The 13683-nt window shown below is 41.4% G+C and overlaps 2 protein-coding genes across 2 annotated transcripts in view; one reads left to right on the forward strand and one right to left on the reverse strand.

The window, feature by feature from the left end:
* gabra5 (gamma-aminobutyric acid type A receptor subunit alpha5) overlaps positions 1 to 13683 on the reverse strand; it is a gene marked incomplete at both ends in the record, with an annotated part of 55807 nt that overhangs the window by 34722 nt on the left and 7402 nt on the right. The window contains one exon of the mRNA XM_084067851.1: positions 9150 to 9232. Coding sequence (XP_083923977.1) covers positions 9150 to 9232 — 83 coding nt within the window. The remainder of the gene's footprint in view (positions 1 to 9149; positions 9233 to 13683) is intronic.
* Positions 1 to 13683, forward strand: part of gabrb3 (gamma-aminobutyric acid type A receptor subunit beta3) — a gene marked incomplete at both ends in the record, with an annotated part of 103219 nt that overhangs the window by 28010 nt on the left and 61526 nt on the right. The window lies entirely within an intron of this gene.

Genomic DNA, 13683 nt, shown 5'->3' on the forward strand with positions numbered 1-13683 from the left:
ATTGAAAAGAAAATGTACTTTGTAATTTGTACTTTTGAATACTCCACTACTTTAACTCAAGTGCAAATTTGTCTGAGCAACTGGTAGAGGAGTAATATTTGACCAGGAGTATCTATACTTTGACTCAAGTACTGGAGTTGAGTACTTTGTCCACCAATGAAAATTACCCATAGAAATGCAGCTTCAATCATGCCTGTACCTGGGGTTAAGCAGCATGGGCGTGTCAGAAGGATCAGAAAACCTCTGATCCATTGTGTAGAAATCAGCTCAGTACAGGTTGGTTTACGAGACAAACACTCACATAATATTCCATGGGTCTCTTGACCTTATTTCAATTCATTCTCCTGTTGTGCTGTCTGCCTTTCAATTTCTCCCGTTAATCTCCCACAGGTTATTTCAGAGCAGATTTCAACAAATAGTCGAAGCCGTCTTTGTAACACTTTGTTTGGAACGGTGGGTTTGGTACAAAATTGTATTTCTACAACAGTTTTAGGTTAGTAACACACTTTTAAAAAAGCACAACAGGCACCAAAATGTGAGCTAAAAACCAAATGTGTCAGCTGGTTATATTGGCCAAATGAACTGTTTTTGTAACTATATCTTTCAGGACGGGAACCCCTTTTAGGGTTCCTGTTGCTATGCATAGTATATAACACCATACATTTTTGGTAATTTTTTAATAAATATTTGAAGTTTTTAGGAAGGTTTAGGTTTTTTTATTTGAAACTTAGGTCAGGATTTAGAAGCCGTTTTTAGAATCCGCCTCAGGTTTAGATGGGTTAAATGTTGCTTTCGATTTGTGTCTGTTGTGAGTGGATTAGATAGGGGCTCTTTGTGTTCATTTGTCATAAGCGACTACTGTAGACTGAACGAGAGCAGGTCATTGACAACGGAATGGGGCTGTGTTCAAATTCTAGATTTTCAGGATCAGTAGTGTCAAAATTGTATCGTACTAGAGGTGCGCCCGGCCCGCTAGGCACGCACGGGGGCGCAGGCAACTGGACAGTAATATATGGCGACGCATTGTGGGCTTGTAGATCTGCTCATTTCAAATGGCTGAAAAGTATATAGGCTGAAGTGGTTAATAATGTATATGTGTTGAAATAATAATCAAAATCTACAAAGTAGATATTGTAGCCCTACTATACATTAGTATAATGTACACGTTCATTGCAACAGGTATCTCTGTCTCTCTCTCTCTCTCTCTGTGTGGAGGGAGGGAGCATGGTCGAGTGAGCATGAGTTTGTATTGAGAGAGAGAGTGGACAATGTTGCCATGTCCATTAATTGTAAGCGACTTGTAAGCGACTTTGAGCGAGGAGGAATGGAGGCAAATGGAGGAAAATTCACAGAGCGGATTGCTTATTTCTCACGCGCAACCTGGCAACGTTGTTTCTCCGTGAATACTGTGGCGTTGTTGATAATGTTGTCTTTGGGATGTACATGGCACGTGAATGACGGACATATTACCGTGAGTGTGGTGTGATAGAGACATGACTAAAGTGAAAGCAACGGCGCGGGTTGAAGCGAAGTGGTCGCGTGTGTTGTTGTTGTGGGGAGATTTCAATGGCGGCTGCGTCGGTGGGCGGTGCTCACGCTAAAAGGAACAAAATGGTGTACCCGTGATGTTGTCCGGCTCGCGGTGTTTTGGTGTCGCTCGGCGGTGGTCGGCGGTGACGCTAGGGAACAACATGGTCGACCGTAATGTTGTGAGTTTGTGCTGGCCGCAATTAATTATGCTCCGAGGAGGCAAATATGTGGTGAGCCATGAAAAGTAGCCTACTGCACCCGTAAATGAATTGCGCGCCTTGTGGCTTGTGTTGTTAGTGACATGTGATATGGTTGTTGTTGTTGTGTTTACTGCGAAACAATGACATGGGGAAATTATGGCTTTTCATCTTTCCAATGTATTATAGGATTGTATTGCCATATATATTGTTTTACCACTTAAAACCCTTAGTTCAATGGTTCCCAAACTCCAAACTGGGGGTCAGGACCCACTACATATCTAGGGCGAAAATAACCAATCTACAAGCTCACCATGCGGCCTAGTGACACGTTGTGAGCTTCTCCCATTTTACTTTTTCCCTTTCCTTTTTCCCACTCCTTTTTCCCTTTCCACTACATATCTAGGGCGAAAATAACCAATCTACAAGCTCACCATGCGGCCTAGTGACACGTTGTGAGCTTCTCCCATTTTAGCCGAATGTTCACCCCAGAATAGGAACCCTAGGATTCATGTATTTAATAAAATGTCTTAGTTTGTATTGCACTAATTCCTACCCTACATACTGATAAATCCCTCTTCAGGGAGAAAAGTGAGAGTGGAGAGGTCATGAAAAATGGCAGTGAAACTAAAGCCAGCCCCTGCCATTCTCAAAGCCCATATGGAAGATTCCTTTGGCTTTATCTGGTGGCATTTTGGTCATGTGAGTCAGTACGTATCACATCATGACTCCTGTATCTGGATGCGTATCATAGTGAGATAACTGCCAATACCCAGCCCTAGTCTGAACTGAGGTTTGTTCATTCTATGAATTGGCATTCCGTTCTGATACTGTACGTCCCAAACATGAATATAACACAGATGTCCAGTTGACTGCTACAGTACTGTAGGTAAAGTAGGCTTATCACACTGTAAATCTGCCAGAGGTAGCCTAAATGATGTTGTTGCAGTCTTTAGCCTAATTTATACTTCATTGCGTCGCTTGACAGGAAAAAACTGTATTAGTGCTTATCTAATTTTAGATGTTAACCACATTAACCCTGGCATCCTAAATAAGGGCAGATTTTCCTTTTTTGAACATTTTCAAAAATAGCCGACCTACAAGCTCACAATGCAGCATTGTGAGCTTGTAGGTCGGCTATTTTAGCTATTTGTTGTACGGCAAAGTATATAGGGCTTAAGTGGCTAAAAGATAGTACCCTCCCTAAATCACAAACAAAATACCAGTCAGCTGTTTTTAAAATGCCATGGCGGATGAGAACAGATAATAACATAATGAGGAACAAGAAATCAAAGACATCAAACAACCAATCTGGTGCTGTCCTTCATTTCCCACACAAGTGAGAAACGAGCTGCCAAGGGCCAGAGAATGTGACAGCAGGAGGGCCCAGAAATGGAGCGACAGCAGAAACACAGAGGAAAGGAGAAAGAAAGAAAGGGACCGAGGCAGGGAGACAGAGAGAGAAAACAGAGGATATCAACAGAGGAGAGATTTAGAGAGATTAAATCGGGAGAGCCGAGGACAAAAGTAAAGCAACACAGCAGAGATGGACAAATTAGAAAGATAAAGATAGAAAGTCAGACAGAGAGCGAGATAAAAAGAAGTAGAATGGTTTGGGGGGGGGAATGGGGCCTCATATCTTCAGCACAACGGTTCAAAACATCAACACTATTATTATTTTTTGTTATTTCAACACATTGTTATAGAGTCTATCCAAAGAACACACTCAAGAACAACAACTATGAATTAAATGTAAACCTAAACATAAACTACAAGTGCAAAGGGAATATTTACAGTATCCAAACCTTGTTATCGCACTGACTTGAAAGTCTGGACAAATTATAACCATGTACAATATACAGTAGTAAAACAATTAAAACAGCACCATCCAGACAGTCATCAAACACTTATTCTCAATTACATTCTATCCTCATTGCTCCTAATCGAGTATGTGCAAATACAATGAGACCAAATTATCATTCTGTTGTGTTGTGCTGTGTTGTGTCGTGTGGCGTGGCGTGGCGTGGCGTGGCGTGGCGTGGCGCTGCATTGCGTTGCGCTGCGCTGCGCTGCGCTGCGCTGCGCTGCGTTGTGTTGCGTTGGCTTGTGTTGTGTTGTGTTGTGTTATGTTGTGTTCTATTGTGTTCTGTCCTACAGTATCGTATCATATCCTAATCTATCATGTCCTATACTATCCTATCCCAGTGGCTCAGGGGTAGAGTGGTTGGTAGAGAGGCCGGATGGAAACCGCGAGGTTCCCAGTTCTATCCCGGGCTCCCCCAGACTTAGTGTCAAAGTGTCCTTGAGCAAGACGCTGAACCCCTAATTGCTCCCGATGAGCATGTTGGTGCCTTGCATGGTTTCCTCCGCCATCGGCGTATGAATGTGTGTGTGAATGGGTGCATGTAATGCACAATCTATGTAAAGCGCTTTGAATAATAGCGCTATATAAATGCACCATTTACCATTTTACCATTTGCATAAGCCTGCAAGGTCGTCAAGGCAAGGGCAAGTCCTACGGGCTAATGTGGAGTCTGAAGAGGTGAGTCTTCAGATTACGGCAGAAGATTGGGAGTGAGTCTGCAGTTCTAACTGCAATGGGGAGTTCGTTCCACAGTTGGAGCCAGAAGGGGGAAGAGTCTGGGATGTGTGGAGCGTTGTCCCGGATGTTTTAGGGAAGGTTCGGACAGCTTCCCTGTGTTAACTGATCTGAGAGAGCGGGAGGGGTTGTAGGGTTGGATCAGGCTTTGTAGATATGGGGGTGCCATACCTTTGGTTGCTTTGAAGGCCAACATCAGTGTGTTGTACTCTGTGCGGTCAGTAACTGGGAGCCAATGGAGGGAGCGGAGAAGTGGGGAGACATGTGAAAATTGTGGCCGGTTGAAGACCGAGCGTGCTGCGGCATTCTGGATAATTTGGAGGGGCTTAAGTGCACATGCCGGGAGGCCAGATAAGAATAGACGAGACGAGACAAGATGAGATGAGAAAAGATAGACCTTTATACTTTGGGCAAAGTCTGGTACTGTAGCAGCAACAGCAGTAAGTATGTAACACAGAATAGATAGTAAGAATAGAGAGGTAAGGATAAGAGTTCAAATAGTGTACCTATCAATATAGTGTAAACTAGTCCATACCCGGTGAAGTGTGCAGGCGAAAATAGTTGGGGTTATCCCACGTCCCGTCGCACCACCTCACCACCTCACCACCCTCACAGAGATTTGTAGAATTATAGGAAGATGTGCATTCTATCACCAGTGAATATATTCATGAATATACATCTATCACCAAAGAATGAATACCGGTATACTGTACATTATGTACAGACTATCAATTAAATGATTGAATTTGAATTTAAAGGTAAGGTAAGTGATTTCCTTTGGTTAAAATACATGTTAAATATCTCTATATTCTGATACTCATTGCTATAGAGTGTTTGTTCAGTAACAGGAGTCTCCTCATCTTTCAAGCTCTTTACTAAACAGAAAATGCATTTTCAGGTCCGGATACCAATTTTATCCAATCAGGATAGAGAACTCAGTCAGGATACAGATTAAACAAGTGAAATTGGAAGTGATGACACAAAGAAATGAGCAGACAAAATTGGAACTGGAACACTATAAAAATGCAGCTGATAAATGGGTACTACTCTCTCCTGTTTATTGAAGAGCTGAAGAGATGGGGAGACTCCTGTTACTGAACAAGCACTCTATAGCAATGATTACTATTAGAAAATATTTTTTTTTAACAAAAAACATACCCTACCTTTAAAGGAGAATTCCAGACTAGCCCTTTTCCTAGCTTTATATGATGTTATTATATCCTAGGACGAGTGGTACAGTAGAACAGTTTTTTTTGTGATATCTGACGTTCATAATGAACAAAATGAATAACCTTGCCACAGTTTTTGTCCCAAATGAGCCGCCGTGGTGTTTACAAGCGGACTTGGATGAAATCACGGGTGAAATCTCGTCTTGCGAGACTTCCGGAGGGGCGCATCTAACACAAACACTGTGGAGAGTTTTCTGTCAATATGAACGTCAGATATCACCCAATTAATGTTTTGGAGCAATAAAAATACATCCGCTCACGGTTTTTAGCTGATGGAGTTATGAAAATGTTCTATTGTACCACTCGTCCTAGGATATAATAACATCATATAAAGGTAAGAAAAAGGCTAGTCCGGAATTCTCCTTTAAGGAATATCTTGCACTTCAGCCCCTACCCAAACAGAGGTTGTGCTCTCAGAAACAACTCATGGACATCATGAGTAAATACATGATATGAACAGTGAAACAGGCATCTGTCATGGTTCTGTAGTGAACATCCCAGTAATCCCAGTGCAAAAGTGCCAGAGTCAGGCAGGAGTAAATATAGCAACCTATTTAACCAATTCAATCCTATATACTGTGTTGACTGGGGTCCCCCAGGGGTCTACACCAAATCTCTATCTCTTGCCAAAAACAGCCGATCTACAATGCTGAATGTTTGCCTCTTTTCGCCGAATGTTTGCCTCTTTTCGCTATCATGACCTGCCCAGACTAGGGACACTAGGGTTCATGTGGTTATTCATATATTGGCGCTATGGTTCCAGAAATGCTACAGAGACACAGATGGCGATGAAAGCACAGCAGAGTTGGAAAACGACACTTGCCTCACAGTGCAGAGCAGTGATTAACACGCAGCAGCAGCATGGGCCAGCCCAGGTCTAGCTTTGAAAGCCATGAGCTCAGGGGTGAGTGCTGTCCATTAGGTCAAAGGATTAGCTAGGGTTAATGGAGTTGGAGAGGCCAGGATATACAGTACTGTACCAGAGCAACTTCTACAGCTTACCCACGCATGACTACACATACACACACACACACACACACACACACACACACACACACACACACACACACACGCGTGGAAACACGCAGTGTTTCCACGTAAGTGTGTCACATTCACAACTGACTTTCAAGTGATTTCACATTCAGGGAGGAACTTTATATTGTCACTGTCGGGCAGAAAACCTTGTATCTCCGTAGTTCAAGGTCTTCCCCTGGCAGTAGTGTTGATTTTGACAGCAAACTTTGATTTAGTTCTAGTCATAGTCTTTTGGATAAAATTCCATTCAGTTTTGTCATATTTTAGTCACCTGAAAAGTTTTAGTTTTTGACTAGTTTTAGTCGACTAAATATCGTAAAAATTATAGTCCACTAAATCTACAGTTGATTTAGAAGACTATAATGTATTTTGGCTGTGCCTTGATGACGTCGTAATGGCTGATTTTACACTTGGTTGCATGCTGAAAATAGCCGATCTACAAGCTTACAACGCGTCGCAGCGCGACGCGTTGCAAGCTTGTAGATCTTTCAGTGCCCGAGCGCAAACAAACATAAAATGACTTGTCTTTTAGTTCTACTGGATTTCTTCTCCACTCGTCCCTCCCTAACATTTTAGTCTAGTTTTAATTTGTTGACGAAATTGTCAATATATCTAGTCTTAGTTTTAGTCATCGTAGCTTAGTTTTTATTTCGTTTTATAAAAAATGTAGTCAACGAGCATTTTTCGTCATAGTTTTAGTCGACGAAATCAACACTGCCTGGCAGTATACTGTATGTATAGTATACTGTACATACAGATGGAATCTCACAGTATTTCAAGTATTTCAAGTTGTGCAGCAGTAATTTACTGCTGCTACCTCTGGTGCTAAAGACATCTAATAATAGAACTTCTCCCACAGTCGATGGGGTGAACATAAGGACACAGATCCCAAAACAGATGAGCTGCAGTATAGCTACAGTAAATCAATGTACACGAGGGGAACTGAAACACAGCAAGCAGTTATTTTATGATGTAGAGCTCAACATCTTCATGGTGTCGGTTAAACTCACTCAACTCAGAGGTCTACACCAAGAAATACTACCTGCATAACCATAGTGAAACACCACCTTCATACAATGAGACTTTCTACTATAACCATAGTCAGTGCTGTAAAGTAACTAAGTACATGTACTCAAGTACAGTACAATTTTGAGGTATTTTTACTTTCTTCAGTATTTACAATTTTCAACACTTTTACTTCTACTCCACTCCACTCCACAAACGCATGCACGCACGCACGCACGTGTGCACGCGCGCGCGCACACACACACACACACACACACACACACACACACACACACACACACACACACACACACACACACACACACACACACACACACACACACACACACACACACACTATATTGATGCATCCCTATCTACAGTATATGGTACTGTATGAGTGATCACATTATGGTTTAATGTGCATCCAAAAACATCCATTCCAAACGTAAACTATATTCCACCAATCCACCACCAGTAGACACCACCAGTAGATTCAGGTGCTTAACATGGTGGTGGAACACAAATCATGAAAGATGATTGTACATGAAAAAGGTCAAATCTTTGCAATATGCTGCATACTGGTGCTGATTTACCACACATTCTGATGTTATTGAGCTGTTTAGGCTAGGGCATAACATGCAGACACTGGATGAATGCTGTGTTGTAGTTCTGGTACAATTATGTAAAAGACTTCCGAGCTTCATAGTTGATGCCTTAGCTGCTGACTGCCAGTAACGTGCACTCAAACCACATGAGCTAATGTGGTCTCAGCTAGTAGCCTTAGCTCTCTGCTGCTTATTCCTGGCTGGGGTTGAAATCAATCTAAAAGCTGGCCTGGGAGTGGCTGCCTCTGAGCGAAGCAGGCCTGAGATAACCCTCCCGATGGCGGTGGCAGGGAAGACCTCAAGTGCTAATCCTCTGCTTCCTGATATAGTCTTGTATGAGAGAGGCATCCTAACCAACTCACCAAGCATGCAGTGATCTGGCCAGTGGTCCCCAGCCACTAGCATCGGGTTGGCCTATGCGTGAGGTGTACCTGTCACAGTGTCGGATTATTGTCACGTTGCCTTGGTGTTTAGATCTAGAAGCGTGCGTGAGGGTTGGCGACTATGTCTGGCTTTCCATGCTTAAGTAAAATCCCTATATTTATGTCTGAGGAGGAAGTGAAGGATGCGGTTGTAGCTTTGACATTTTGATTAATGACTTCATCACGCTCATGCGCATCAACGTCTGTACACAGTCATCTGTGGTCCTGCCTCACCAATAGGTTCCCACCTGAGGGACAGGGGCTGTCAGATTTACAAGTACATCTGTCCTTGCCACCAGCGAACGGACACAGATACAGAAGCTGATAGCACATTGACGACGGGCACCAATTTCCTGAGTAATGACCTCATGAGTCATGAGATAAGTTTGCTGTGGCGGTAAAGCTTTTAGTGCTTAAGATAAATCACTGATGTCTAGGTTATGGACATAACCGCACATGTTCCTGTGCTATTGAAGGTTATTCTATGCTCTCTGTGCATTCGTTTAGAATAGGCGTTTACTCACAGCTTCCAAACTTGAGCGGACAAGCATGGGCGTCCATTGGGAAATCTTCCAGTTGCATGGGGCATTCTGCTGCTATAGTTAGTCTAGGAGGAGGAGGAAAAAGAAAAATCAAGCATTTTATTGCTATATCCAAAATCAGGTGCATCATTATCATCATTATCGTCATCATCAATTCCACTAATTACAATTGACAGTTATTAATCAATTGTGTGTTATTGTGGTCATATTCAATCTCAAACCTATGAAAGTCATAACAATGTTTAAAACGGGAAGGTCATTAAATCTAATTAAGTTTTACATTTTTTCAGATAGTTAACGGTGGAGTCGAAAGTGATTTTCATAGCAAGGTCCAGTAAGCATCCAACCCAAGCCATAATGATACCTATTAACAAAATAGAATGCATTCATGTGTGTACAAATGGGATTCAGAATTATTTTAGAGTAGAGCAAGGCTGCCCTCCAGTGGGGCGATCACAACGGAGCACAATTCCCAGAACAGAGAGAAGATAAACCAAAACTGTTTACATACGTTTAACCTGCTTTTTCTATATACGGTACAATCACATATCTGTCTGTCTGTCTGTCTGTCTGTCTGTCTTTCTCTCACTCTCTGTATTCACTCTCTTCTTCCCTCTCGCTCTCTTCCTTCATCTGTCTGTACGGATGAATTCTTAATAGAATTATTATTGTAATGAGAATTTGGAGGTGGAAAAAATAACACTCTTGAAGACCCAATGTAACAGCATACTCTTGTGCACAGCTATGGCTTTATATAGTCTTCTCTAGACTAGACAGACAGACAACCACACAACTCGGTGACATGCTGCCCTCTAGTGGGTATATCATTTATAGCCATTGTTGTCATCACCCACTTATTTCATAAACATTGTCTGACAGATCATAGGCTTTCCATGTATGAATGCCACACTGGCCAAATGGATTTGGAGTGTGTGGCAACATGAAATAAATATGTATTTTAGATTGTTTCAACTATTTAGATGAAGATGCAGCTATACATTGATGTATAGTCTACAAGATAAAGAGAAATTAGCCAAACATGAAAAAATATACAGTAAAGTGAACTTGAATAGGATATAGCACTTGTTCTCAACATGGGGTGCAGGGACCGCCAGGGGTCCTTGAGGGGGTTCTAGAGGGTCACTTGCTAAATTATTGATATTTAAGAACCAAATGGACAATTGAGGGTCTGTAACTCAGAGAGTGTACATTCTCAGAGTTAAATAAACACAGAGGATTTTACAGTGTAGATTGGGGTCCCAAAAATAGTAATTGTATCAAATGGGGGGGTCTGTGGTCTAATGCATATGAAACTGGGGGTCCGTGAAATCAACAAGGTTGAGAATCACATGGATATAGGATTATGGAGAATGTGGAATGTGTTGCATTATATTGTTTAAAACTGGCCACTGCTTTGTATGATGTCCAACATCACCCCCTAGTGGACTACTTACCAAGGTTAAATTGTGGATTTGATTGTACTGTATGTGTGTGTACTGTAGTAGCAGCGGCGGTAGTAGTAGTAGTAGTAATAGAACTGGTACAATAAGTAGTAGTAGTAGTAGCCACTATATGAAAAGCCTCTAATGTCATCATAAACTAAGGTTAAGATTGCTTGCTCTGCACAGTTATTCCGTGTCAAAACAAAAGCGAAACCAAATAAATCAGCACATCCCCTCAATTTCTATCTCATAAATTAATGTCTCGTATGCCTTGATTACGTGTTCCCGCTTGGTCAGAACACCAGCCGTTACAATCTGCCACTGCTAATTACACTGTTGATGCCGTCAGTACCAGAGTTGAGAGTGTCCTTTTAACATTTATCTGAGATCAATTACTGGCCAAGATATATGTGTTCATTAGCAAGGTGCTGAACGACATCATCTATACGTAGATGATCAATGTGGGGGTCTGGACTCACATGGATACGCAAATAACATGTATGCAAAACGGGACTCTGTGGTAAATAAATTCCGCTGAACAGGTACAGTATCCTTGCTCCTGTCACCTGGATACATTGAAATCTGGCAGATGAAACATCATGTCAGCCTTGACTAGTATTGACTTGTATATCACATACTGCTAAACTGTAGCTCTCAACTGGTTTCACTCAAGACTCAAGTATTACCTTCCCCAAGAAGTCACATCTCAATATACTAGATAATACAAGAATGTTCTCCTATCAAAGTTGTTCTTGTCTACGAGAGCCCTGTGAGAATGTCTCACCAACCACTGCTCTGATTCTTGTTTGAGAATAACCATCTAGTCATAGATTGGAATAGATGATATCTGTTAATCATAGAGTAGTGCCTTTTGTGCAAATAATTTGGTTCCAACATGCATTATTGCAAGAGCGATTAACCAATAAACCCTATATTCTTTGTTGACCGGGGTCCCACTGGGGTCTATTCTTGACCCCTTATATTTTTGCCTCTAGTCTACACCATATCTCTTCACCAAAATGATCCAATCTACACACGACACATTGTGAGCTTGTAGATCAGCTGTTTTCGCAGAATGTTTGCCTATTATCTCTGACATACCCAGAATAGGGATGCTAGGGTTCATGTGGTTAAAGTACAAGTACAGTATAAGACTTGTGGATACTCAAATCAAAACCCTGTCCTTGCTATGAGAGACATTTCATGGTCCAGTAGCTAGGGCACTACACTTGTTATCGGAACAGCCACTGGAGAAGAGCAAGGCATGCATAAAATGTCTCTCTAATAACCCTGTTCCCAGAACAGAAATGCATCGAGTCCACTGTGAAACCATTCTAATGGCTTGCAGCATTACCAAATGTAGATTAGTAGCAGTTTTAAAGTCAGTGGATCAATAGTAATTTTTGACTTTCTCCCACATCCATTTCCTTCCACTTCCTTTTTAATATTTGATTTGGGGTTTATAGTCCAATTAAACCAATGACGCACCATTACAATGAAAGCCATGACAGCATGTAAATGAGATGTTTCTATTCACGGTGGCATTATGGACTTTGATTTATGATCCATCTAATACAAGCATTGTACTATGTACTGTAGCATGAAAGCTCAAAAGGCATTCTGCAGACATTAGGAATCTAATAACTAATAATAAAGCATGGCTCTGGGTGCTTTAGGTTGCCACTCACTAATCTATCTGTCAATGCTATTACATAACACATTGTCACAAACGTCAACATCAGCTTACTGTACAACAGTGCACGTGGTTCCCAAACGGTGTGCCGAGAGACAAGTCAATTTTGTGACAATTAACCACACATTATTATTGTATTGCAATACAGTATACAACTATTTAATTTTTTAATTTAATGAAATTTACAACTATTATATCAGCACTTTGTGTGCACTTATTTCCCAATACAAAGGACATTTCTATACCCTGAAAATATATATTTTAACCACTTTCAACCTGGCGTCCCTATTTTGGGCAAACTTTTAGGCAAAAATGTCATAACATTTTTATATTATTTCTTTTTATGTTTTCACAAATTTCCGGGGAAAAAAATAAAAATACCAGATTTACAAGCTCTCAACACTTCATGATGTGAGCCGTTGTGAGCTTATTCTCTATTTTTAAATATAAATGTAGCAACATTGTGTTTGTTACTTTCCTAGTCCCAGTATGTTGTATACCTACTGACCCCTTTGTTGTACCTTTTTGCATCTTTTATCATTACTATTCGTTTCTAACTGGTGTACTGCCTTTGGCAACTGAAATTTACCCAATCAATAAAGGTCTATCTATAAAATAGGTTGACCAATAGATCTCAAATTTCACACAGGCATTGACCATTGGCATAATGCAGGAAGTGAGAAAGCCAATTCTTAACTTTTCTGAAATTTAACCTGTTTATTAGCTCACATTATCTCACTCAATTGCTGTGGGTGGAGAGTGACTCAGAGAGAAGTGCCAGCTAGGGGTAATTGGATCGGCAGGTGTTTCCAATTGTCTAATTGCGATCCACTCTTTATAGTACCTGCTGTACCTGGGCTCAGTGGACCAGTGGTTCCCATTCCCAAACTGGGGCAGTGCGAGGCGTTGTGAGCTTATAGTTCGGGTATTTTCACAATATTTATCTGTGGAACTGAGTCAAACTCAATGTAATGCCTACAATTTAAAGTGCTTGTCAGGGTGGGGGGTCCCCAGTTCAAATATGATTATTTTGGGGGGTCGCTGCCTGAAAAGTTTGGGAACCCTTGCAGTAGACACACAACATCAGAGAGAATGCCAGCAGAGAGAGCTGGCTCAATGGTGCAAAGTTATAAAGGACTTTGATTTTAATGCATAGCAAGCAGCAGACGCAGCAAGGCTGTGCTACACATAGACTATATAGACTTGGTGCACCGATATTTACTGTGTGTGGTCAATAAAGAGCAGCTTTAATAGACAAAACGGTCTCATCAATTGTGTCGGCAACTACCCACAGCAGCACTCAGTGTGCCACAGTGACAGTTATGTGACCGTTCTCATGCATTTTTCTCCTCAGTGGTATAGAATGAAGGTTTTTTTTTTT

Source organism: Gymnoscopelus microlampas (genome assembly GCF_963454915.1).
Source record: "Gymnoscopelus microlampas genome assembly, chromosome: 9".
In the NCBI taxonomy this organism is placed as follows: domain Eukaryota; kingdom Metazoa; phylum Chordata; class Actinopteri; order Myctophiformes; family Myctophidae; genus Gymnoscopelus; species Gymnoscopelus microlampas.